This window comes from Symphalangus syndactylus, chromosome 17 (genome assembly GCF_028878055.3).
Source record: "Symphalangus syndactylus isolate Jambi chromosome 17, NHGRI_mSymSyn1-v2.1_pri, whole genome shotgun sequence".
Lineage (NCBI taxonomy): Eukaryota > Metazoa > Chordata > Mammalia > Primates > Hylobatidae > Symphalangus > Symphalangus syndactylus.
Window position 1 is genome coordinate 85,429,051 of NC_072439.2, and position 26,280 is coordinate 85,455,330.

Here is a 26,280-nt window from a genome sequence, read left to right on the forward strand (position 1 = left end):
AAAGTATTTTAGGAAGAATAATCTATGGTTTAGAGAGAACAAGAGTGGAGGCCAGAAGATTATTTGAGAGATATGAAATGTTGTGGACCCTCAGGTGGGTGATGGCAGTGGGAAACGTAAAGGAAGGGGTAGATGTGAAAGATGCTGTGGAAGAAGACTCGGTGGGACTTAATAGTTAATTAGCTATGGAGGGAAGAGTTAATGATGACAGTCCATTAAGAGAAATGTGAGCTGGGCGTGATGGCTCACGCCTGTAATCTCAACACTTTGGGAGGCTGAGGCAGGAGGATGGCTTGAGGGTGGGAGAATGGCTTGAGGCCAAGAGTTAGAGACCAGCCTGGGCAACAGAGGGAGACCCTGTCTCTATGAAAAATAAAAATAAATTAGTAGGGTGTGGTGATACACAGCTGTGGTTTCAGCTACTTGGGAGGCTGAGGTGAGAGGATTACTTGAACGTTGGAGGTTGAGGCTGTAGTGAGCTGTGATCATGCCACTGCACTCCAGCCTGAGCAACAGAATGAGGCCCATTTCCAAAAAAAGAAGAGAGAGAGAGAGAAACGTGGATATTAAGGTGCTGGAGAGCTTTGTTAGGTTGAAAGTTCCCTGTATAAACCATGGATTTTTTGCATATAAGCCATTTAATAAATATCTTACTGATTGGTTCACCTGTCTTATAAAAATACTAATTTGCCATACCTTTCTTGTATTTGTGAAGAGAAAATGTACATAAAAGCTCTGTGAACTTTAAAGTTCATTTTGTGTCAAGTATTTTCTAGGTATTGTAGGGACTAAAAGAAAGGCCTGCCTTTAGCACTCTCATAGTCTAGTAATTCTTTCCTAATATTTTAGTTTCACAGCTCTCTTTATAATAATCAAATATTTCGTTACCCATAAGTGTGAATATTTAAGCTAAATTGTACAATTCTCAATGTGAGCAATATTACCCCCAAGGGGGCAAAGATTGTTTCTTAGAAGGTGAAAAAAAACATGTACTCTTTCATGTATAAAGCACAGATATACATACATTAAGGTAAATAGATACACAATTTATCTGTGGTATTACGGTTTTATTGAGGGAAGACTATTACGAAGAAAATACCTAAAAAGGCTCCGTGGATTGTGATGGTGGTAGGGGATGATGATTTTTAAAAAGGCTCAAAAACTCTGAGCTAAATATATTGCAATTATATTTATTTAGCAAGGGCATTTTAAAGAGAAGAGATCCCTTAATTCTTTAACCAACTACTTCAGAATTCAGACTTTTGATAATTAAGATTTTTCCATGTATTTTACATATAGGTATATGTTGTTGGAGGCTATGATGGGCAAAACAGACTTAGCAGCGTAGAATGTTATGATTCCTTTTCAAATCGATGGACTGAAGTTGCTCCCCTTAAGGAAGCAGTGAGTTCTCCTGCAGTGACTAGCTGTGTAGGCAAACTGTTTGTGATTGGTGGAGGACCTGATGATAATACTTGTTCTGATAAGGTAAGCCATGCACTTTTAAAGAAATTACCAATAATAAGTACAAGAAGGGAAATACAGAAGGCTTATCAAGTAGGTAGCCAGGTCACTTAGTGTGAGGGGTCTTTTAAAAATTTTCTGGTACTATATACTTTTGGAGAAAAACATTGAATTCTGGGTTGCTAAAGTGAGACTCTAGTATATCTAACAATTTGCTCTAACAAATGTGATCCAATCTTTTAGAAATGAGACTATGTAGAAATTTTCTACTAAATAAATTGTTCTGAGCCTTTGCTATCATCTACAAAATCTAAAAACTATTTATACAAAACACAGTTGAGAAGTGAATTAGCAAAGGGTAAGACATAGTAACTAAATATGCTGCTTCCAACTGGGTCATTTTCTACATACTTTTGAAGTATTTTTCAGAAAAAAAGAAAAGGAAAGGAAACCTCCATAGTGAAAATAGAGGATGGCTCAAAGTTGCTCCGGTTCAGTAAACTCCTGGGACGAAAGAATGTGTGCTATCCTGACATCTCAGGAAATGTTTATTCTGGAAAAAGGCATCTAATGCCTAGCTGGTTTAGCAATGTTAACTGAATTTTGTCAATCTATTAATTCTTTTTCTAAATTCAGTTTAAAATAGTGTGATCAAATGTTACTTATTTAGAATTTTTTATTTCAGAATTTGTGATAATTCAGAGCATACTGACTGAATTGAGGTTTACTTGTTTTCTTTTGAAGAAAGCACTCCCTAAAAGCATTAAGAAGTTATATTCAGATGTGAGGCATAGTTATCCTACATGACACAATTGTAAAAAAATTTAGACTTAATTTTAGTGTACAAACCTGGTGGCCATTCATTCTAGAAACAATCTCTGTGTGTTTGGTACTCTATTCTGCTTGATAGTAATAAATTTGCATTTTATTTGAGAATGTTCATAATTCAGACATTTCACTATCAGGCTAACCTCTCAATTCTCTGAATTAATAGGATTTTATTTTAAATAATGTTTGTAGGTATGGGTAGATTCTTTATTAAGTACATTTCCATTTTTTGTTTAGAAATTTTAATTATATATTTTTATATGTTATTAGGTTCAATCTTACGATCCAGAAACCAATTCTTGGCTACTTCGTGCAGCTATCCCAATTGCCAAGAGGTGTATAACAGCTGTATCCCTAAACAACCTGATCTATGTTGCCGGTGGACTGACCAAGGCAATATACTGTTATGATCCAGTTGAAGATTACTGGATGCACGTACAGAATACATTCAGCCGTCAGGTAATAACATAAAGCAGTACAAAAGAAAAATAAATCTAAGAGAGACCAAGTACATAATCATTATTAATACACTGGAATTTCAATTTTAAAATATTTCAGGCCGGGCGTGGTGGCTCACGCCTGTAATCCCAGCATTTTGGGAGGCCGAGGCGGATGGATCACTTGAGGTCAGGAGTTCAAGACCAGCCTGGCTAACATGGTGAAACCCCATCTCTACTAAAAAATTATGGCTGGGCGCGGTGGTTCATGCCTGTAATCCCAGCACTTTGGGAGGCTGAGGCGGGCGGATCACCTGAGGTCGGGAGTTCGAAACCAGCCTGACCAATATGGAGAAACCCCGTCTCTACTAAAAATACAAAATTAGCTGGGCGTAGTGGCACATGCCTGTAATCCCAGCTACTAGGGAGGCTGAGGCAGGAGAATCGCTTGAACCCAGGAGGCGGAGGTTGCGGTGAGCTGAGATCAAGCCATTGCACTCCAGCCTGGACAACAAAAGCGAAACTCCGTCTCAAAATAAATAAATAAATAAAAATAAAATAAAACAAAATAAAATTAAAAATGGGCGTGGTGGCATACACCTGTAATCCCAGCTGCTCAGGAGGCTGAGGTGGGAGAATCACTTGAACCTGGGAGGCAGAGGTTGCAGTGAGCTGGGATCATGCCACTGCACCCCAGCCTGGGCAACAGAGCGAGACTCCGTCTCAAAAAAGCAAATAAATAAGTAAAATAAAATATTTCATGTTTGCTTGAATTATTTTATATATTTTTTAAAACTCCACATAAAGCATATGGCAACCTGTTTTGAACTCCTTCCAAGGGGTCGTTTTATTGAAATAACTTCTTTTTTACCATCCCATGGAGAAGTATCTGTTACACTTGGGCTGTTCCTTTTTTTTTTTTTCTCTTGACTTTTTTCACAATCCTACTCCAGTATTTATCCCGTCTCTTTCATATTTTAGAAGAGAAGAAATGTTTCCAAACTGGTCGCTTCTTTGGTTAGAGGCTGGGAAATCTGTTATTTCTGTTATAAAGGAAGTGGCTGTGCTCAGCTTTCTTTCATCCATATATTCTACCCGGAGCCCTACTCCCTACCCACACTGCCACCTCCCAAAAGGCCTTTTCCCCACCTTTTGATTCATGGCTCTTTTTCCTTCCACCCCCAAAATGCTTGATGGTTCTGATGCTGAAAATCTGGCTCTACACATACCACTCTAGAGATGTACTCTCAAAAGTCACTGCTAATAATCTCCTCACTCTTGTTCATACTCTCTTGTTTTTCTACCCAGTCCTTAAATATGTTCCTTGAGCCTGTCCTCTGTCCTCTTCCCAGTTTATACTCTTTCCTGAATTATCTCATTTACTGCTCAGCACTGATGTCTTCCAAGTCTATATTGCCATCAAAGCCTCTCCTATGTTCCAAACTCAAATTTCTAACTGCCTATTTGATATTTTATTTGATATTTTACATGGGTATATCAAGATTTTAAATTTCAAATAGAACTCACCTTCTTCCCCAAACCTATTTTTTCTATATTTCCAAATAACCTAGAAACTTAATGTATTAGATTATCTTTTTCTTCTCTTGAATTAATCTAGCCTATCAGTTCTCCTATTTTTTCCATTCCTATTGTTTCTATTTTTGTTCAAGTTCTTACCAAGTTTTACCTAAACAAACAAAAATACTCTAATTAGTCTTCCTTTCTCTAATATCTTGTCTTGCTAGCTCATTTAGCCATCAATTTTCTTTTTCTTTCCTTCCTTCCTTCCTTCCTTCCTTCCTTCCTTCCTTCCTTCCTTCCTTTCTTCCTTTCTTCCCTTCTTTCCTTTCCTTTCCTTTCCTTTCCTTTCCTTCCTTCCTTCCTTCCTTCCTTCCTTCCTTCCTTCCTTCCTTCCTTCCTTCTTTCCTTTTTTTTTTTGAGACGGAGTTTCGCTCTTGTCACCCAGGCTGGAGTGCAATGGCGCGATCTCCACACACTGCAAACTCCGCCTCCCAGGTTCAAGTGATTCTCCTGCCTCAGCCTCCTGAGTAGCTGGAATTACAAGCGCCCACCACCAAGCCTGGCTAATTTTTTGTACTTTTAGTAGAAATGGGGTTTCACTATGTTGACCAGGCTGGTCTCAAACTCCTGACCTTGTGATCCACCTGCCTCAGCCTCCCAAAGTGCTGGGATTACAGGCATGAGCCGACATGCCCAGCCTATTATTTTTCAATAAATCTACTTATTGTCTCTTCTTTGATTGGAAACCTATTAAATAAAATCCAAAACTTTTACCACTTCATTCTAGACCTTCTATTGCCTGACCTTCATTTGACCTTTCAGCTGCACATTCTATAACTTTACCTCAGGTACCTTAAGTATCTGTCATTTGTAGTCTCTAAACAGATCATAAATGTTCTTGCCCGGGTTCATGCTGTCTTCTTATCCTGTAATGCCTTTTTTACCTTCTTTACTTGTAATTCTACTCATCTTTCAAGGACCACTTCAGTACAACAGAGTTTAACTGGGGCAGAATGGATCTATTTTGCTTTCTGATCTGTTAAAGCACTCATACCTCTTATGGCAATTGTATATTCCCTTATGGGTATAAATGTTTATTTCTATACTAGAATTTAGTGTCTTCTTTTTTTTTTTTGAGACGGAGTCTTGCTCTGTCACCCAGTCTGGAGTGCAGTGGCGCGATCTCGGCTCACTGCAAGCTCCGCCTCCTGGGTTCACGCCATTCTCCTGCCTCAGCCTCTCCGAGTAGCTGGGACTACAGGCGCCTGCCACCACGTCCGGCTAATTTTTTGTATTTTTAGTAGAGATGGGGTTTCACTGTGGTCTCAATCTCCTGACCTCGTGATCCGCCCCCCTCGGCCTCCCAAAGTGCTGGGATTACAAGCGTGAGCCACCACGCCCAGCCAATTTAGTCTTCTTGAGGACACTATTTCTTCTAACTCATCTTGTATGTATCTTGCATTTATTTCTGCATAGTAAAAATATATACATTGAATAAGCAAACGAGGAAGTACCAGAGGGACTTAATTTTAAGATAATCTTATTTGCAAGATACATTAGAGATACAGCATAGATTATAAGGATAGTGAATAGGGTTTGAATATAAAACCACTTTTCTAAAGTTGTTGACATTGAGGTATAGTCTCCAATTAGTAATATATATGGAGTAACATTGCCCCAGTTAATGAAAGGGACATAATAGGCACTTCAGCTTCATGGTACAGAATGAGTATTACATTTTCTCCCTCTCATATCACATCTAAGTAAAATAAATCATATTTCTTCAGCTCAGGGACCTCCCCTGGAAAACCATTCTCTAGCCCTACAGAGGCGACAGTGTACCCTACTTGCATGAGAATCCTCGTGTGGTCAAGTATTGAGACTTATTTCTGATTTTTAAAAAATCTAAGCTGCCTTTTATTGGTTTATTTCAGTGAAGATTTTAAAGAATAATGCATTTTTATTAAGAATTACTGCTCAAGCTGGGTGCAGTGGCTCATGCGTATAATAATCCCAGCACCTTGGGAAGCTGAGGCAGGAGGATCACCTGAGGCCAAGAGTTAGGGACCAGCCTGGGTGACAGTGAGACCCTGTCTCAAAAAAAATTAAAAAAAAAAAAAAGAAGAAAAAGAATTACCATTTATTCAGAACTTTGCTATATTGTATAAAAATGATAACAGTTTAGGAAGATAATTGCCAGTATGTAGCATATTGCAGGGTATACATGAATATTTAACTAGGTTATTGAGATAAAACTGAGAAAAAAATAATAATAGGACACACATGGCACATTTTCTCTAATTAAACAACATTCATTGGCTTTAGAAATTTAAAGAAAATAAACATTTGGATCAGAAGTATATTAAGTCTAACAAAGACAAATCATTGAAGTTCAAATCTAGTACTGGGATTTAGGTGATTATTTTCTCTCCTCTGTTTATTCTTACCACCAGTGCTACTAAATACATCTATGCACACATTGATCTCAACCACGGAGATCAATGCAACCTCCGCCTCCTGGGTTCAAGCGATTCTCCTGTCTCAGTCTCCCAAGTAGCTGGGATTACAGGTGCATGCCACTACACCCAGCTAATTTTTGTATTTTTAGTGGAGACAGGGTTTTGCCATGTTGGTCAGGCTGGTCTTGAACTCTTGACCTCAGGTGATCCACCTGCCTCGGCCTCCCAAAGTTCTGGGATTACAGGCGTGAGCCACTGCACCTGGCCTTATGCACATGTTATTGATAGGTAATTTTTGAGCCATGTGTGATTGTTTACCCTTTTAATGCTAATCAATGAAAAAGGGTAAATCAAACTAATTTCACTGTATACAGTTAAATGAACTCAATACTGTTGCTTTTAAAAATGCTTAGAATATTAAATGCAAAAAGCCGAAAAAAATGAGGTCTTTATTTTTTATAGTCCTAATGGACCCAGCCTATTTCTGTGTCCTTCACCATTTCCACGCCTCTTTTGACTCTGCATAATTCCTAAAAATACAACTTATTTTTCGAAACATATTTTGCTTGTTAACCTGTGTCAGGAACATCCTTTAAAAAAAATTGTGGGATTTTTTAAAAAGTCAGTGATAAAGACTTTTTTTCTCTCTCTTCAGTAGACCAGGTATTTAAAATACCATTAAAGATTAGAATAATTAAATGAAATCTGATTCTTTTGGTCTATTGTTGGCATTTGAACATTTAGGCATACAAAAATAACGAGAGGGTTTTTTTTTTTTTTTTTTTTTTTGCAATGTTAGGATCATGTTTCATTTCAGTCTTTAAAAATAACATTAAAACTTTATATATTGATAAATTATTTTTCCTACTAGCTGCCCTTACTCCTGAATGAAGAGTAAGTTTTTCATATAGTATAAACAAACACATAGAGTAAATGGTATTTCACTAGCATGAAATAAGCTGTTATATCGGATAGATGTAATTTCCTGATATGAATACTTGGTTTCAAGGTTGTTTGCTTTATTTAACTCTGAGCATTATTATCTGAAATGGTATTAATTACCAGACCATGTAATTATATATTGTTTTAGAATCATCCTCAAAATAACTAGAGGTTCAATAGTGGGAACTAGCTTGTACCTGAAAACTAAGGTTTTTGTTTGTTTTTATTATATTCGGAACTTTAAGAATTTATAGAAAGAGCTTATTGTGCTTTAAATGAAAAATATTAGAGTTTGTTCCATAATTGGTGCAATTCATGGGGGTGTGGTATTTTGAATTAAAGTGTCTTTCACTATATGATAATAGGCTAAGTCATTCTGGGTGTCTATAAATTCTAATATAGGCATTTTTAAGTACTCACAAATTCTTTCAGACCTAAAGATAGTATCCTTCTATTATATAAAGCCACCAATATTTAATTTCTTCTATAAGAGCAAAATTTATATAAAGCAAATTTGGTCAAGTAAAAATGCTTATTGAACTCATTGATAGAACCTATTTCATTGTTGGTTATGTGGAACCAGGATAATAAGATGCAATAACTGTCTGAATTAAAGTGAAACTTTAATTGGAAATGGAAGAATATCTGGCCTGCAGTATAACCAGATGCATGTAATAGTGAGTCAGTTGTTAATGTAGGATTCTTTGTTTGTTTATTTATTTTTTTTGAGACGGAGTTTTGCTCTTTTTTTTTTTTTTTTTTGAGACGGAGTCTCACTCTGTCGCCCAGGCTGGAGTGCAGTGGCGCAATCTCGGCTCACTGCAAGCTCCGCCTCCCGGGTTCACGCCATTCTCCTGCCTCAGCCTCTCCGAGTAGCTGGGACTACAGGCGCCCGCCACCACGCCCGGCTAATTTTTTTGTATTTTTAGTAGAGACGGGGTTTCACCGTGGTCTCGATCTCCTGACCTCGTGATCCGCCCGCCTCGGCCTCCCAAAGTGCTGGGATTACAAGCGTGAGCCACCGCGCCCGGCCAGAGTTTCGCTCTTATCACCCAGACTGGAGTGCAGTGGCACAACCTCAGCTCCCTGCAACCTCCGCCTCCCGGGTTCAAGCAATTCTCCTGCCTCAGCCTCCCGAGTAGCAGGGATTACAGGCACCCCCCACCACGTCCAGCTAATTTTTTGTATTTTTAGTAGAGATGGTGTTTCACTGTGTTGACCAGACTGGTCTCGAACTCTTGACCTCAAGTGATCCACCTGCCTCGGCCTCCCAAAGTGCTGGGATTACAGGCGTAAGCCACCATGCCCAGCCAGGTTTTGTTTTTGAAGAATCACTCTCATCCTTGAAAGAATATTTGTTTTATATAGTAACCATATTATTGACAGAGAATAATAAAATTACCTTAGAATCCCATTGTGTGGGAAGTTAACTGTGAGATGTTATTTGAGACATTTCTATGGCCCAGCCAAGGCTCCTAATAACAGTGTTTTGTTAACTTAGTTATAAATTTTTTCCTCATTCATTCATTCAATTTGTGGGTAATCCCATATAATGAATATTGTTCCTACTCCTTGGTCATGTAACCGCCACTTTCTATAATAACCTTCCTGTAATAGGAGAAGCAAGCCAGGCTCTTTAAAGATGCTTTTGCTTAACTACCATGAAGTTAAAACCCTTTTATCAGTCCACATCCTACCTCCCACATATTGGCCCCAATTACTAACATATAATCTTTTTTTTTTTTTAACTTTTAAGTTCAGGGGCACAAGTGCAGGTTTGTTACATAGGTACACTGTGTCATGAGGGTTTGTTCTACAGATTGTTTCATCATCCAGTTATTAAGCCCTAGTACCCATTAGTTATTTTCCTGATCCTCTTCCTCCCCCAACCCTCCACCCTCCGAAAGGCCCTAGTGTGTATTGTTCCCCTCTGTATGTCCCTGCGTTCTCATCATTTGGCTCCCACTTATAAGTGAGAACATGCAGTATTTGGTTTTCTGTTCCTGTGTAAGTTTGCTAAGGGTAATGGCCTCCAGCTCCATCCACGTCCCTACAAAGGACATGATCTCGTTATTTCTTATGGCTGCTACTGACATATCATCTATCTTGAAATTCATTTCATTCATGCAAAGTTATCCAGCACTCACACAGAGAACAGAGTTGGGCCAAAGGACCTTAGCTTTTATCATGTCTCCCTTTTTTTTGACTGTGCTCTGAAGCATTATTTTGCTTTTCTGTTTGTTACCAAATCCTTTATCTTCGATGGTTAATTTTTTGTTTATGTATTTGGTTAAACAGGAAAACTGTGGTATGTCTGTGTGTAATGGTAAGATATATATCCTGGGTGGAAGACGGGAAAATGGAGAAGCCACAGACACTATTCTCTGTTATGATCCTGCAACAAGTATCATCACAGGGGTAGCTGCAATGCCCAGGCCAGTGTCCTATCATGGCTGTGTGACTATTCATAGATACAATGAGAAATGCTTTAAACTCTGAAGACAGGATACCTCACCGAAGAAGCCACACTGATCCAAGATGGGAGGTTTTAAAAACTCTAGAGTGGAAACTTCACATATCTCCTTTGTGCCATATGCAAAAAATAGTAAAAATAATAATTTGGTGCCTTTCTCCTCAAAATATCAATCTTTTAAACTGTAATAAAGCCTTTCCTATAATTGAAAAAAAACTTTTTTGTTAAAGGTAATGGTGGTTGTTACTTGGCCTTTGAAGAGTGTACCTTTGTAAGTATTTGTAAGAAGTCTATGTGAATTAGGAAATGTCTGTCTGCATACCTTTTAGGAACGTGTGAATGGTGTCTTCACTTATTATGTATGTTTATCTGTATGTATATTCCTTATTTTGTCATATATGTAGAGAAAATTGCATGACTTGAGGCATCATTTAGGTTAAAGAAGTTAATGCTTAGAATGCATTCTAGGAGAAAAAATCAGTTTTAAAAACCTTTGTTGTTAACAAAGTATATCCAGATTGATTAATTTTATTGAAGGGTTTTTTTTCTGTGATTGATAAAAAGGTAATGACAACAATTCAAGTATCATAAAATACTCAACTATCGTGACTTTATTCTTAGAATTGCTGTCTTGCATTAAACGTGTTTTTAGGGGGAAGTTAGGTAGGAGATAGAAAAATAAGTGCCCCTACAAGGGGGATTAAAATTACAAGTTAATTCCTAAGAGAAAAATGGAATGGCCATTGAAGGAAAAATGACCCACTATGGCTCTCAAAGTTTTTATGCATCATCTCTTCAATCCTCTAAGAAAGCTTCTTTTCTTAACTTGATAAAGCAGTTGAAACCCATTTTGCAATATTGTTTTGTGAAAAACAGGGACAGCCAGCCAGGCACAGTGACTCACACCTGTATTCCCAACTACTCAGTAGGCTGGGGCAGGAGAATTACTTGAGCCCAGGAGTTTGAGGCTGCAGTGAGCTATGAACGCACACTTCACTCTAGCCTGGGCAACGGGGTGAGACACTGTCTCAAGAGAAAATAAAAAGAAAAATAGGGATAGGTTTTCTTCCCTAGCCCAGTAGGGTTTGACCTCATTAGTATGGTGCTTTGGGTGAGGACCTCTTCCTTGATTATCCTACTTTCTAGTGAAACAGCTAAAATTCCTGAGAGTCTCTACTGTTAAGGTACCTTTAATAGGATAAAGCAGGGACCACCTATCTCAGTGGGTCCATTTTTCTTTTAAAATCAGTTATCTGAAAAAAACTTAGCAGTAGTTCCCACCTTTAAGGTAAGTCTTTCATTTGGGCCCCATTGTGTAAAATACTAATCAACATTTTCAAGCTTCTATACAACAGACTGCTTTTGTCTAGATTTCTCAGCTCCACTTTATAAAGCTTATCAGTTTTCAGAGAGGAATGTGAATTTTTTTTTCTAATGCAAATAGATGGATATGGCAGGAACTACAGCATAAGTGATTATTGTGATTCTGGGTGGACGGATATAATTTACAACATTTAGGGATGTTCTAGGTAGCCTGCTGTAGTTTGACTTCCAGTCACTGTTGTCTTTCACATTATAATTTGTATATTTCTTGTGATAGAAGGGATGATGCAAATATGTAATTACAGTGTCACCAGATTTCTGTTAAAACCAAAGTTGAAATAAAAAGCCTAACATTGGTAAGCTACATTGTTTTCTCATTTTAGAATGATACAGAGATTTCAAATAGACATTTTTTAAACTTTAATGCTTAGCTAGAATCTACATTCTGAGGAAAACTCTAAAAAACTTAAAAATTTTTAGGGAATTTCAAATCATAATTTTAAAATGATAGATACCATTTTGTGATAACAGCAATTCAGAAAACAATTTTCTATCCTCTTAGTTGAAAGAATGTAGGTACAGTTTGGATACTTGTACTTTAATTTTAGAGTAAACATCTGCATTATACTCTTATAGATAATAGAATTATTTAGTTAAGAAATTCTTTACAGTAAATGAGATAATGTGTGAAAAATTATTTTGTAAATGCTGAGGATTCTACAAATGATAGTTGTTATTTTCATGTGTATTTGTAAGATCATGTCCATTTCATGAATATAGGACTTCACATAAAAAAAGACGTTCTGAAGATAACTTTATATTCTAGTATTTTTGTCTATTGTAAAAAGTATTAACTATTTACTTTCATTTTGTTATACATTTATTTTAATATCCATGTGTTTATTATAGTAAATTTGAAATGAAATCCCAAAAAACAGAATTTTTTTAAACACAGACCTCACACAATATTAATTTTTTCTCTACATATTTTAAAACTACATAAATTAAGTACTTAAAATTTATATTGAAGGCCACCAAGAACTTAGGTTGAATCTTAGAAAATTTAAATAACTATTTTTAAAGTTACCCAACTTATATTTTAATTTTTTAATGTTTATCTTCCTTTACTAATTCTTAATAAATAATAGCATTAGACTTGACAAAATAAAAAAGAATTTTAGAGTAGAATTAATATATCAAAAGGGATATATCAACCAAATTGGTGTCAGATTGTATTCATTCTCTCATCACATAAAGATTTTTCTTTTGATAGGTGATGCTCATATGAACTTTTGGTTTAGAATCTATATATGTACATGTGTATGTATGTAGATAGTATGGTTGTATACAAACATATATACCAAACACCATGAATTTTAGCAGTCTGTGATGATCAGCAAAAAAGCACATAAAGTAAAAATTAGTTGACCATGCTAAATTCAATTCTGGAAGATTTTTTTTATTTGGGCATTTCTAGAACTTTTTATATTTGAAAGTACATGATGAGTATTAGTAATGATGACTTAATGTATAAACAGAATCTTTATGACAATTTAGTTTTACAAGGTCAGAAGAGATGAGTTTGCTAAACCCGGCTGTGATACCTCAGTTGGAAAGGGAATTCAAAGGTATGCTTTGTAGAACAGAAAAGTACAGGTTTTTTTTTTTTCATGAACTTTAATCCTTTTCTGTTTTTCCTCTATGTGAGTCAGCTACAAAAGTGGTCTAATTTTTACAACAGTAGAACTTCCTCCTTTTCTACTCTAATCTTCCCACTGACTTTACTGCACAGGTATGAAATACTAGTGTATTGGATGTTCAGTAACCTTTTTATTTCCTAGATGATTGAAATATAGGTATTTACTCCATTTAAACCAGGTGATAAGATGATGTAAATACTCAGGGAGGGTATTAACTTGTTACTTTTGCTTGTTTGGGGTGTAAAGTGCCATGACTGAATAATCCTCAATTCATGATTCTAGAGTAAGTTTAATTTAGAAAAAGGGGCTTCACACATGGTGGTGGTTGAACATTGATTCTTTTATATTTAAAAAGATGAAAATGTTTTGTGGACTGATAAATTTTATCTTAGTGAATATGAATTGTTTATGTATCTCTACTGTCAAAAAGCCTTTTTGAAACTCAGGAAAGACAAAGGTTCAATTACACCACTTTTGTCAATAAGCAAACCAGGTATTTTTTTTTCCTGTTGTCTGGATATGGCAATAGATTTTTTAAATTGCTGTGAGAACCCATATATGAAAAGAGAGGAGTTGAATTGTGTGTGCCTTTTATGTCTTGAGATTTATATGTAGAAAAGACATCTACTTCAAACTGTATTTTCTTTTTCGTTTTTTTTTTTGTGGGGGGCGGGTGGGGGGACGGGGTCTTGCTCTGTTGCCCAGGCTGGAGTGCAGTGGCAGGATCTCAGCTGACTGCAACCTCCACCTCTCGGGTTCAAGGGATTCTGCCTCAGCCTCCTGAGTAGCTGAGACCACAGGTGCGTGCCACCACACCCGGCTAATTTTTTTGTATTTTTAGTAGAGACGGGGTTTAGTAGAGACAGATCACTCCTGACCACGTGATCCACCTCGGCCTCCCAAAGTGCTGGGATTACAGGCGTGAGCCACCACACCCGGCCTGTATTTTCAGAGAGGAGAGCTTGGTGTTTATGTGGTGCCAAGTGGTAAGATAATGTCTCTTCAAGGCTTCCTATGGACTGCCTTTATTTTAGTAAACTCAAGACACCAGTTAACCTCAACAGAGTTTTGGCCTTACTAGAATTTGTTGTGCATCTTATTGAAAGCCAGGTTTACATCACCTCACCCCATTATTCTTTTTAGTTAAATAAATTCACCATGCCAAGTAACCAGAATGGAGCAAATTGGTTGATCTTTAAGGCAGTAGGTTTGACTAGCTAGCTATCATTATTGTCACATCTAATGCTAGGCACCAGAAACCATTTGAGCCAGGAGTGTGAATGAATAATTCCAGAGACACTTTAGACATTTTTTAATGTTTTATATGAACGTTTTACATTTGTGTGATTGCCTTAGATGTTAAATTTTCCTAGTGCTGAAAGTTACCATCATAAATAATGTTTTAAAAACAGCAACATTCATAACTTATTTTATATATTGTTCCAAAGAAAAGAATTTGTTTTAATGGTTTCAAAATAACCGCACCTGAATTTGTTTATGTGCCTTAAGTTCTTTAGTGCTATTTCAACTTTTTTTTCAATCTAAATGAAGCTTACCTTAGATAAGGTTCACACTTGTTTCCTATAGAGTAAATAAACTTCCCCTTCTTAAATTGTGTAATAAGCACCAACGTGTGGTTGCTTGGCAGAATGAGAATGTTAAGGGAGATTGTTGGATGTTTGGAGTTTCATTATATTTTTTATTTTTATTTTTTGATACCTAGGTGCTTTTTAAAATATTCAGACAAATATCTATCTTTCATTGATTAAACCCGTGTAAATTCATTTGCAGTATCTACATCGAATGTCAAAAAAGTATACTTATTTTTGTTCCATACTTATGTACAATTTTTTCCCTCTTCAGGCTTTTTCATTTAACTTTCTTGAAAAAGCACTTACTCTCCCCTTCCCTATCACCCCTCCCCCAAGGTTTCTTTATTTAAATTTTTATTGAGAGTTGTTGGAGCTCTAAGACAATACAATTTTAGAGTTGAACAAAAGTATAATCTGCTTTACAACTAGTATAGACCTAAGGTCATTTGCTTTCAATTAGAGGCTCCAGTCTTCATAGTGGAAAGAATGCTTTGTATTTAATTGTTCTTAGTTAAGTTGTAGCACTTGAATACTTACATGTTTTGTTTAAATATAGTTCTTGCATAGTTTAATTTTTTAAAAGTTATATCTAATAAAATGTCTTTTAACCATTATTACTTGACTATATGGTTGTATTAAATTTTGTTTACCAAAAATTTGTTGTCCTGTTTTATTTTAAATATATTTAAGGAGTTGTGCAAAAAAGAGATGGGGAAAATACTGGATATATTAATATATGTGTGTATTTACTGGTATGTCCATAAAATAACTGGAAGGATAAATAAGAAACTGAAAATATTAGTGTGTAAGAGGAAAGGAAATGGTGGCTGAAGGACAAGTAAAAATTAAACTTTACTGCATATGTATATATATGTAATTATAAATACATATAAAATCAATTTTTTAGTCTGAAACACACAAAAGTATTCCCTATTCAAATTTTTTTTTTTTTTTTTTGAGATGGAGTCTCACTCTGTCGCCCAAGCTGGAGAGCAGTGGCGCAGTCTTGGCTTACTGCAACCTCCGCCTCCTGGGTTCAAGTGATTCTTGTGTCTCAGCCTGCCGAGTAGCTGGGACTACAGGTGCATGCCACCATGCCCGGCTAATTTTTAGTAGAGACGGGGTTTCATCATGTTGGTCAGGCTGGTCTCAAACTCCTGACCTTGTGATCTGCCCGCCTCGGCCTCCCAAAGTCCTGGGATTACAGGCATGAGTCACCGCACCTGGCCTAAAAAATTTTTTAATTAACACAAGGTAACCTATAACATTTGCAACCTAACATTCTTTTGATTTTGTTCTCACATTGAGGGGACTTAATTTATTTCAAAGAAAATTTTTTAAAAAGCATAGAGTTATCTTTTTTTTTTTTTGAGACAGGGTCTCACTGTGTCATCCACGGGCTGGAGTGCGGTGTCACCATCATTGCTAACTATAGCCCAAACTCTTGGGGTCCCAAGTAGCTGGAATTGCAGGTGTGTGTCACCACGCCTGGCTAATTATTTTTTGTAGAGACAAGCTTATATTGCCCAGGCTGGTCTCCAACTCCTGGCCTTAAGTGATGCTTCTGCCTCCCAAAGCACTGGGATTACAGACATGAGACCCCACATCCAGCCTAGGGTTATTATTTACTGGAGAGGCAATGTCTGAATTTGCATTGGCAAAAGTATATTTTTGAAAATATATAAAAACATTATCAAAGCACATAATATGCTTAGATTTTATGCTTAGTTTTACAGTTTTGCCATCAAAATAAAATGGCAGTTAGGGTTTTCATCTTGTTATTATTTTTGAGACAAGGTCTTACTCTTGTCACCCAGGCTGGAGTGCCGTAGTACGATCACGGCTCACTGCAGTCTCAACTTACCAGGCTCAAGCAATCCTCCCACCTCAGCCACACAAGTACTTGGGACTACAGGTGAGCGCCGCCATGCCTGTCCTTTATTTTTATTTATTTATTTTTTTGTAGAGATGGGGTCTTGCCATGTTGTCCAGGCTGGTCTCAAACTCCCGGGCTCCAGTGATCTGCCCACTTCAGCCTCCCAAAGTGCTGGGATTACAAGTGTGAGCCACTGTGCCCAGCCTCTAGAGTGGTTTTTAATGTTAAAGGTATTTTCATTTGACTTAATGCCTCTGTAGACATCTGTAAAATGCACGGGCTTCATCAGACCTGATTCCAACCAGTTCTCTGCTGTAGGGCCATTTACCTCTCTCAGTCTCACCCTTGGTTCTAGGAAATGTAACCATAATACTTACCTTACAGGCTTATTGTAAGGAGATGAGATTATGCAGTGTATACTGAAGGGTGAACATAGTTCTCACACACAAGAGCAGCACATAACTTCATGCAGCTGGCCCAGGACAAAAATGCAATGTGCAAAGGCAGGGAAGGAATTGAAAGAATTAAAAGTATTCATTGGATCATATTTGAGAAATCTTGGACAATGGATAAATAGGAGCCTCTTGGGTTTTTTTGTTTGTTTGTTTGTTTGAGTCAGAGTCTCACTCTGTCGCCCAGGCTGGAACGCAGTGGCGCAATCTCGGCTCACTACAAGCTCCGCCTCCCGGGTTCACGCCATTCTCCTGCCCCAGCCTCCAGAGTAGCTGGGACTACAGGCGCCCACCACCAAGCCCGGCTAATTTTTCTTTTTATATTTTTAGTAGAGACAGGGTTTCACCGTGTTAGCCAGGATGGTCTCAATCTCCTGACCTCGTGATCCGCCCGCCTCGGCCTCCCAAAGTGCTGGGATTACAGGCGTGAACCACTGCGCCTGGCCTTGTTGCAACTCTTAAAAAAAAAGAAAAAAAAAAGCCGGGCACGGTGGTTTATGCCTGTAATCCTAGCACTTTGGGAGGCCAAGGCAGGCGGATCACGAGGTCAAGAGATTGAGACCATCCTGGCCAACGTGGTGAAACCCCATCTCTACTAAAAATACAAAAATTAGCTGGGCATGGTGGCGTGCGCCTGTAGTCCCAGCTACTTGGGAGGCTGAGGCAGGAGAATCGCTTGAACCCAGGAGGCGGAGGTTGCAGTGAGCCAAGATCGAGCCACTGCACTCCAGCCTGGGTGACAGAGCGAGACTCTGTCTCAAAACAAACAAACAAACAAAAATCACCTGCTGTCTTAATGGAATGAGGAGGGAAATGGACTATACCTGCCTTCTGCTTCTCTGCTATTTATTAATTGATAATGGAGACAGAAGGGATAGTTTCCTCCTAATTATGTTAGGATCTTTTTTGTTTTTTTTTGTTTGTTTGTTTTTTGTTTTTTTTTTGAGACAGGATCTCACTATGTCACCCAGATTGAACTGCAGTGGCACAATCATGGCTCATGGTAGCCTCAATTTCCTGGACTCAGGTGATTCTCCTACCTTAGCATCCCTAGTAGCTATAGGACTACAGATTCATGCCACCACGCCTAGCTAATTTTAAATTTTTTGTAGATACAGGGGATCTTGCTATGTTGCCCAGGCTGCTCTCAAACTCCTGACTTCAAGTGATCCTTCTGCCTTGGCCTCCCAAAGTGCTGGGATTACAGGCATGAGCCACAATGCCCAGCTCACATAAATCTCCTATAAAAAATATAGATATCAACATTGTACAAGGAGTATAAATTAAGAGTCAGAAAAATCATATGAGCTTTCCCAGCTATCAGATTATCATATCAATCAATATTAAGATTTTTTCTTTAAAACAGACTGCCTGCATTTTGGGTCACAGAAACTCAGACTCATTCAATATACAAACTCTGGCTACCCAAATTCTCTACATGGTCTTATCTATAGCAAATAGAATACAAAGCAGCAAGGAAAATTCCCTGATAGTTTCTTCTCTTTTTGTTTTTGTTTTTTTTTTAATATAATGAGAACAGTTCTTTAGGCACATTTATGATGTAGGGTCCAAGGGAAAACAAAAGGGAGATTAATAGGAGAAAAGGCATACACATTTATTAATGTACACAAGGACCTGTAGTCTCAGCTACGCAGGAGGCTGAGATGTGGAGGATCTCTTGGGCTCAGGAGTTCGATTCTAACCTGCGTTGCATGGCAAGAGCTCTGTCTCTTAAAAAAAAAAAAAAAAAAAAAAAAAGTCTGTAAGACAAGAATCAGCCGAGTGCAGTGGCTCATGCCTGTAATCCCAATACTTTGGGAGGTCGAGGTGGGAGGACTGCTAGAGCCCAGGAGTTCGAGACCAGCCCTGGCAATCAATCCTAGCTACTCGGGAGGCTGAGGTGGGAGCATTGCTTGAGTCCGGGATGTTGAGGCTGCAGTGAGCACTCATTTTCAGCATTTTGGGAGGCCGAGGTGGGCAGATCACGAGGTCAGGAGATTGAGACCATCCTGGCTAACACGGTGAAACCTGTCTCTACTAAAAAATGCAAAAAAATCAGCCGGGAGTGGTGGCGGGCGCCTGTAGTCCCAGCTGCTGAGGAGGCTGGGGCAGGAGAATGGCGTGAACCCGGGAGGCGGAGCTCGTGGTGAGCCGAGGCAGTGCACTGCAGCCTGGGCGACAGAGCGAAGATTCCATCTCAAAAAAAAAAAAAGAGAGAGAGATAGGGTCTCTCACTATATTGCCCAGGGTGGCCTGGAACTCCTGGGCTCAAGTGATCTTCCTGCCCCAGCCTCCAGAGTAACTGGGACTACATGCACACACCACTACTCCCAGCTGTATCTTAATTGAATATTTTTCATTTTCTACTTGGCATGGGTATAGAGACATAATTCTCTGGTATCAGAAAATAGCAGTGTGAGTAAAACAAACTCACACTCAGACTGGGATGGAGGAAGGTGTTAGGAAAACACTAGGGCTTGGTATGGGACCTTTGCCCTGAAGGTAATGGGGCTTCTCTAAGTAGGACTGCAGCTTTCCAGCTGCTTCCTGGTATGGCCGCTAAACTCTCAGGCCCTGGGGGCAGACTGCCTGGGTCTACAACCCAGCTCCAAGAGCTGTCTGACACAGCTAAATTACTCAATCTTTTTATGCTTCATTTTTCTCTTATTTAAAGTAGGAATGATGGCCGGGCGCGGTGGCTCACGCCTGTAATCTCAGCACTTTGGGAGGCCGAGGCCGAGGCCGAGGCAGGCGGATCACGAGGTCAAGAGATCGAGACCATCCTGGCCAACATGGTGAAACCCCGTCTCTATTAAAAATATATTTAAAAAATTAGCTGGGTGTGGTGGCACACGCCTGTAGTCCCAGCTACTTGAGAGGCTGAGGCATGAGAATCGCTTGAACCCAGGAGGCGGAGGTTGCAGTGAGCCGAGATCACGCCATTGCACTCCAGCCTGGGCGACAGAGCTGTCTCAAAAAATAAATAAATAAAATAAATAAAAAATAAAATAAAGTAGGAATGATAATAAAGTTGTTACAAAGATTAAATTTGTGAAGTGCTTGGAGCACTGCCTGGTAAGTAGTGTTATTAATAGCTAATATCCAATTATAACAATGTATGGACTGGGAGCGGTGGCTCACGCCTGCAATCTCAGCACTTTGGGAGGCCAAGGTGGGCGGATCACCTGAGGTCAGGGGTTCGAGACCAGCCTGGCCGATATGGCGAAACCCCGTCTCTACTAAAAATACAAAAATTAGCCGGATGTGGTAGCATGTGCCTGTAATCCCAGCTACTCGAGAGGCTGAAGCAGGAGAATTGCATGAACCTGGGAGACAGAAGTTGTGGTGAGCCGAGATCGTGCCACTGCACTCCAGCCTGGGTTACAGAGCAAGACTTCGTCCCCCAAAAAAAACAGTAAAATAAAAAATAACAATTTATGGCCAGGTTACCACAGTTTCTGATTTTCCTTAGAAGCAGAAATTCAGGGTATTATGTGAAATTTGTCAATGTTTGAAATGTTGGCTCATTTAAAACAAAATGTGACCTCTGTAGGCTGTGACTATGCAATCTCTCTGAACCGTATTCTTTCATGGCAACCTCACCAGTGTTCATTAACTACCTGTTGACAACAGTACGTTGACAGTGCCACCCATCAGGTCTTTTCTGAGCCCCAAAGCCTTATGTACAGATTTAATATCTTCAGGGCCAGGTGTGGTGGCTCATGCCTGTAATCCCAACACTTTGGGAGGCCAAGGAGGGTGGATCACCTGAGGTCAGGAGTTCGAGACCAGCCTGGCCAACATGGTAAAACCCCGTCTCTACTAAAAATATGAAAATTAGCCGGGTGTGGTAGTACACACGCCTGTAATCCCAGATACTTGGGAGACTGAGGCATGAGAATCGCTTGAGCCCAGGAGGCAGAGGTTGCAGTGAGCCAAGATCGCACCACTGCACTCCAGCCTGGGCGACAGAGTGAGACTCTGTCTCAAAAAAAAAAAAAAGTCTTCGAGTGGATGCCTCAAACTTAAAATGTCCCAAAGGGAATTCTTGATTCCCCCACCCCCAACATTCAAATCTGTTCTTCCTTCAGTCTCCCCGCTTTCAGGAAATGACACCATCATCCACCATCAGCCACTGCTGGAAACCTGTGAGCCAACCCCAGTTCTCCCTCCTAACCTTCTCCCTCCAGGCCCACCTCCAGTGGCTGTGCAGGTGAGTGCTGCCTAAGGGAGCCTGGCTAGCCAGGAGCCTAAAACCAGCCTCTAAACACTTGCCAAGCTCCAGAGCAGAGCTGAGTCTGCCTGGAGGAAGGGGCAGTTTATCTAAGAGGCCATTTTGACTTAGCAGAGGCCTGTCCCCTTCCCTTCTCTCCCCAGTCTCCTCCAGTTCATCATCGTCAAGTCTTTTCTCCATAGTTCTTGTATCTATCCCCTTCCCACCATCTCCACTGCCAGGGTAAGCCACCCTCTTTTTTTTTTTTTTTTTTTTTTTTTGAGATGGAGTTTCCCTTTTATTGCCCAGACTGGAGTGCAATGGCACCATCTTGGCTCACTGCAACCTCTGCCTCCTGGGCTCAAGCGATTCTCCTGTCTCAGCCTCCCAAGTAACTGGGATTACAAGCCACCACGCCCAGCTAATTTTTTTGTATTTTTAGTAGAAACAGAGTTTCACCATATTGGTCAAGCTGGTCTCGAATTCTTGGCCTCAGGTGATCTGCCCATCTCAGTCTCCCAAAGTGCTGGGATTACAGGTGTGAGCCACCACGGCCAGCGCCACCCTCAATTTTTGCTTGGATGACTGAAATTGCTTTCCAACTGTCTCACTGCTTCTATGTTCACATACCTCTTCAGTCATTCCCCACCTACTCATTGGGGCAAATGTTTTTTTTTTTTTTTTGTTTTGTTTTTTTTTTGTGAGATGGAATCTCACTCTGTCACCTAGGCTGGAAAGCAGTGGCATGTGGCATGATCTTGGCTCACTGCAACCTCCACCTCCCAGGTTCAAGCCTCCGGAGTAGCTGGGATTACAGACATGTGTCACCACGCCCACCTAATTTTTGTATTTTTTTTTTTTTTAGTAGAGATGGGGTTTCACCGTGTTGGCCAGGCTGATTTCGAACTCCCGACCTCAGGTGATCCACCCGCCTCGGCCTCCCAAAATGCTGGGATTACAGGCGTGAGCCACCGCGCCCGGCCACAAGTGATGTTTTTAAAAGGGCAAATAGGCCAGGTGCGGTGTCTTACGCCTGTATTCCCAGCACTTTGGGAGGCCGAGGCGGGCAGATTACGAGATGAGGAGATCGAGACCATTCTGGCTAACGCAGTGAAACCCCGTCTCTACTAAAAATACAAAAAAATTATCCAGGCATGGTGGCACGCGCCTGTAGTCCCAGCTACTTGGGAGAGTGAGGCAGGAGAATCACTTAAAACCCAGGAGGCGGGAGGTTGCAGTGAGCCGAGATCATGCCACTGCACTGCATCCTGGGCGATAGAGCGAGACTCAGTCTCAAAAGAAAAAAAAAAAAGTTTCATTTTGGTGAATATTTGGGTAAATAGTTCAAAGCTGCAGTCTTATCAGAACTTTACCCTTCTCCCCCTTGACTTCCCAAGGTGGCCTACAGGATACAGGGGAAGCCTCAAGGCAGCGGTGGGAGGGGAGATCTGTGTGCAGGATTGTGAGCTATAGCCTGGGTTCTCACTGGCTTCTGCTGCTATGTCTCTGGTGACTTCTGGTCTCCACTGCCCTGCAGGCATCAGCTGCTGAGGTGGTTGGCTGGCAAGCTCATGACCTGTTGCTTTAGCAACTTCAGACTTTGATGTCTCATCTTTCATCCCCACTCCTCCATCCCCGCTCCTCTCACCAGCTGACTTAGGGGTGCTTCAGCTCCACTGGTATCTTCAGCACTGCCCATCCTTGGGGTCTTAGCTACATTCTGTAGCCATTCCCTGGCCATCAGCCCACCACAAGGCCTCTGCTTTAGGAAACCTGCCCCCTGGCACAGTGCCTGTTGGTCTGTCCATGGCTCTTAACCATGCTACTTTCTGTACGCTAGGCAGGGAGCAACAAGAGAAGTCTGGAATTCTGACATACCTAATGTGCAAGCTGCAGCGCTCCAGCAGCACTGTTGCAGACTCCTCCCAACGCCATGGCCTGCTCCCGAGCCCTGCTGTGTGAGCCTTCTCACAGACTTGGACAGCCTTCCAAGCTAGACCAAGGGAAGTCAACTTCTAGCTTCCTTGGCACTTATCTGGGTATTTCTATGCTCTCCACCTCACTGTTAAACCCTAAGAGTAGGGGAACACCAACACACTCATCCTGACCTCTGACCTCACCCCCTTCTCCATGAAATTTATGTTTATCTCCCCAGTTCCTATTATCTCTTGAGTCTTAGCTTAAGGTTCAAGGAAGCCTTTCTTCATTTTTTTTGTTTTTTTTGAGATGGAGTTTCACTTTTGTTGCCCATGCTGGAGTGCAATGGCTCACTGCAACCTCCACCTCCCGAGTCCAAGCAATTTTCCTGCCTCACCTTCCCAAGTAGTTAGGATTACAGGCATGCCCAACCACGCCTGGCTAATTTTTGTATTTTTAGTAGAGATGGGGTTTCACCATGTTGGCCAGGTTGGTCTCGAACTCCTGACCTCAGGTGATCCGCCCGCCTCAGCCTTACAAAGTGCTAGGATTGCAGGCGTGAGCCACCGTGCCCAGCCAGGAGGATCTCTCGAGCCCAGAAGTGTGAGACTAGCTGTGGTGATAGTGAGACCTGTCTAAAAAAAAACAAAATTAGGCTGGGGGCGATGGCTCACACGTGTAATCCCAGCACTTTGGGAGGCTGAGGCGGGTAGATCACCTGAGGTCAGGAGTTTCAGAGCAGCCTGGCCAACATGGTGAAACTCTGTCTCTACTAAAAATACAAAAATGAGCCAGGCGTGGTGGCGTGCGCCTTGTAATTCCAGCTACTTGGGAGGCTGAGGCAGGAGAATCGCTTGAACCCAGGAGGTGGAGGCTGCAGTGAGCCAAGATCATGCCGCTGCACTCCAGCCTGGCAACAGAGGAAGACTCTGTCTCAAAAAAAAAAAAACAAAAACCCCCACAAAAACCAAAACACCATTTTACATTTATTATGCATCGATAAAAACATTAAATATATAAAAATTTGGTAATATGTATGTAAAGTATAAAAAAAAGTGAACTTCCTAAACCCACCACTCAGCTCCAGTAGTAAATCTTTACACAGTGAGAAGGGATTGAAGGGGAACAGAAGATCCCCGAAGACCAGTTGGGAGGCTATTTATAGTCTTGGGCAGAGAGATGACAGGGTCTTGGGTAGCATGGTAGAGTTACAACGAAAGAGAATGTTGGCCTCAAGAGTTATTTAGATGGAAAACTGGACTTGGTTTGTCACTAGCTAGTGTGACTGAGATAAGTCTCAAGCCTTCCCTGCCTCAGTTTCTTCATCTGTAAAATGGGCTAGCAATAACTATTGTTATTTGTATACCCAGCACTTAGCACATGGGTTGGCACAAAGATGGCACACACAAACATCATAGTTACTATTGTGATTAATAGGGAAGCTCATACATGCTGGCAGAATGAATATTCAGTCAAACTTGGGGTTGAAATTCGCCAGCTTCTGGGGCAGGAAAGTGATGGACGACGATGCCTTTGCGAGAATCGACACGCACGCTGCCCAGGAAGTGGCCTCGAGGGCCGGGGTCGCAGCCAGGACCAGCCCCGCCCCGCCCCGCCCTCATCCCTGGGAGCTCCGCCCCGAGGCCGCGCGCGCCGGCGCGCGCGCCCCGACGCGCCCAGCTGCTGACGTGCGGGGCGGAACGGGGCGGGCGGGCTCTACCGCGCGGTGTGCTTCCGCAGGTTGCGGGGATCGCTGGGGCCTCGTGGCAGGGCAGCTCCGCGGGGCTTCGCCCGCTCCCTCACCTCGCCGTGCTCTCTCGCGGCGCCCGGCGGAGCCCGCGCTGCAGCCGGAGACCCGGAGAAAGGGTGAGTGTTGGCGGGCGCAGGAAGGGACCGGCCGGGCGCGCGCCCCGCTCTCCGGGGCATTGTTTGGGCGGGGGCGGCGCGGGCACGTGCGCGCCCCTCCCCCATCGGCCGGCGGCGCGGCGGCGAGACCCGGTGAGGCCGCGGGGCCGAGAGGAGGGCAGGGAGGATCCCAGGTGCGGGCCGGGGAGCCGCAGAAGCGGGAGCCTGGAATTGGAACGTGAGTTGGGGGCTTCCTTTTCAGCGGGGCGCTGCGCTGAGGGGATGCGGGTCCCCGAGCCACAGCGGTCGGAGCTTTCAGGATGTTAAGCTCTTGGCCTTGGAGGCAAGATTTGGCCCCAGCACCAGAAAGTCGTGGGTTTACCGAAAGGATCCTGGAATGCCCCTCCAACCTGTCGCCATCCCCACCGGCCCTCCCTGGGATGGAGGGGAGGGGTCAGAGAGGCTCTGGGGGTCCAGGGATGGCGCCGGGGCCAACGCGCCGGAGCTGCGGGCAGTGCGGGGCGGAGTGGAAGCCTCGGAAAGTGAAGACTCCTGCAGGAAAGGCTGGCTTAAAGGGCTGTGGCCAGACTGCAGAAGACAATGAGGTTCTCTCCGTCATGAACGTGATTATGTTAAGAAATAGAAACCAGAGGAAGAGAAATGCCATCAGCAATCTTACAGGCCTGACACATCATTTTTTTTAGTTTGATGTTCGCTAGTATTTTCATCTAAGCATTCAGCAGTTACAGAGTTGACCCACGTTTTCCATTCCCTTTTCTCGCTCACATGTAAAAAATGCGATATAATATTATATAGTATTGAGCAATATCATTTTCCCTTTCTTAATGAGTAGAGGATATTCAGCGTAGAAAAATTTAAAAATACAAGCAAAGCCAGAGAAAAATGCCCGCAGTTTTACGGTCTAGAGATACTACCCTTGGATGTATATTCCTGTTTGTGTATACTCTTTAAGAGATAGGGCAGATGATGCCCTGATTAGGAGTTTAGTTTTCCCGGGAAGCCTTTGAAGGTTTTGAGAAGGCGAGTAGCATGATCCGACTGCTATGTAGAGGAAGAGGGCTGGCGAGGAACCTACGAGGTCAGTTACTGTGCTCTTTGCAGTAGCTTGGACTAGGCCCATGGCAGGGAGATGGGAAAGTATAAACAGATTTTTAAATGTTTTAAGGTAGAATGAACAAGACTTGGATTGGTGAGGGAATGGTGGGAATCTTTGCTTT

The 26,280-nt window shown here is 41.4% G+C and overlaps 2 protein-coding genes across 19 annotated transcripts in view; both read left to right on the forward strand.

The window, feature by feature from the left end:
• The window catches only part of KLHL24 (kelch like family member 24), a 52,230-nt gene extending 36,835 nt beyond the window's left edge, over nucleotides 1-15,395 (forward strand). For all 7 annotated transcript variants that reach the window (XM_063621807.1, XM_063621804.1, XM_063621806.1 and 4 more), the window contains 3 exons: nucleotides 1,300-1,488; nucleotides 2,563-2,751; nucleotides 9,950-15,395. In XM_063621807.1, coding sequence (XP_063477877.1) covers nucleotides 1,300-1,488; nucleotides 2,563-2,751; nucleotides 9,950-10,150 — 579 coding nt within the window. In that variant the 3' untranslated portion in view covers nucleotides 10,151-15,395. The remainder of the gene's footprint in view (nucleotides 1-1,299; nucleotides 1,489-2,562; nucleotides 2,752-9,949) is intronic.
• A 9,422-nt stretch (nucleotides 15,396-24,817) lies between these two features.
• YEATS2 (YEATS domain containing 2) overlaps nucleotides 24,818-26,280 on the forward strand; it is a 112,566-nt gene continuing 111,103 nt past the window's right edge. For 2 of the 12 annotated variants that reach the window (XM_063621721.1, XM_063621730.1), the window contains exon 1: nucleotides 24,818-25,063. The gene's annotated coding sequence lies outside the window, so the exon portion shown is untranslated. Of the gene's footprint in view, nucleotides 25,064-25,148; nucleotides 25,281-26,280 lie in introns of those variants that run through there. The other 10 variants (XM_063621724.1, XM_063621728.1, XR_010116661.1 and 7 more) reach the window with 7 other exon arrangements.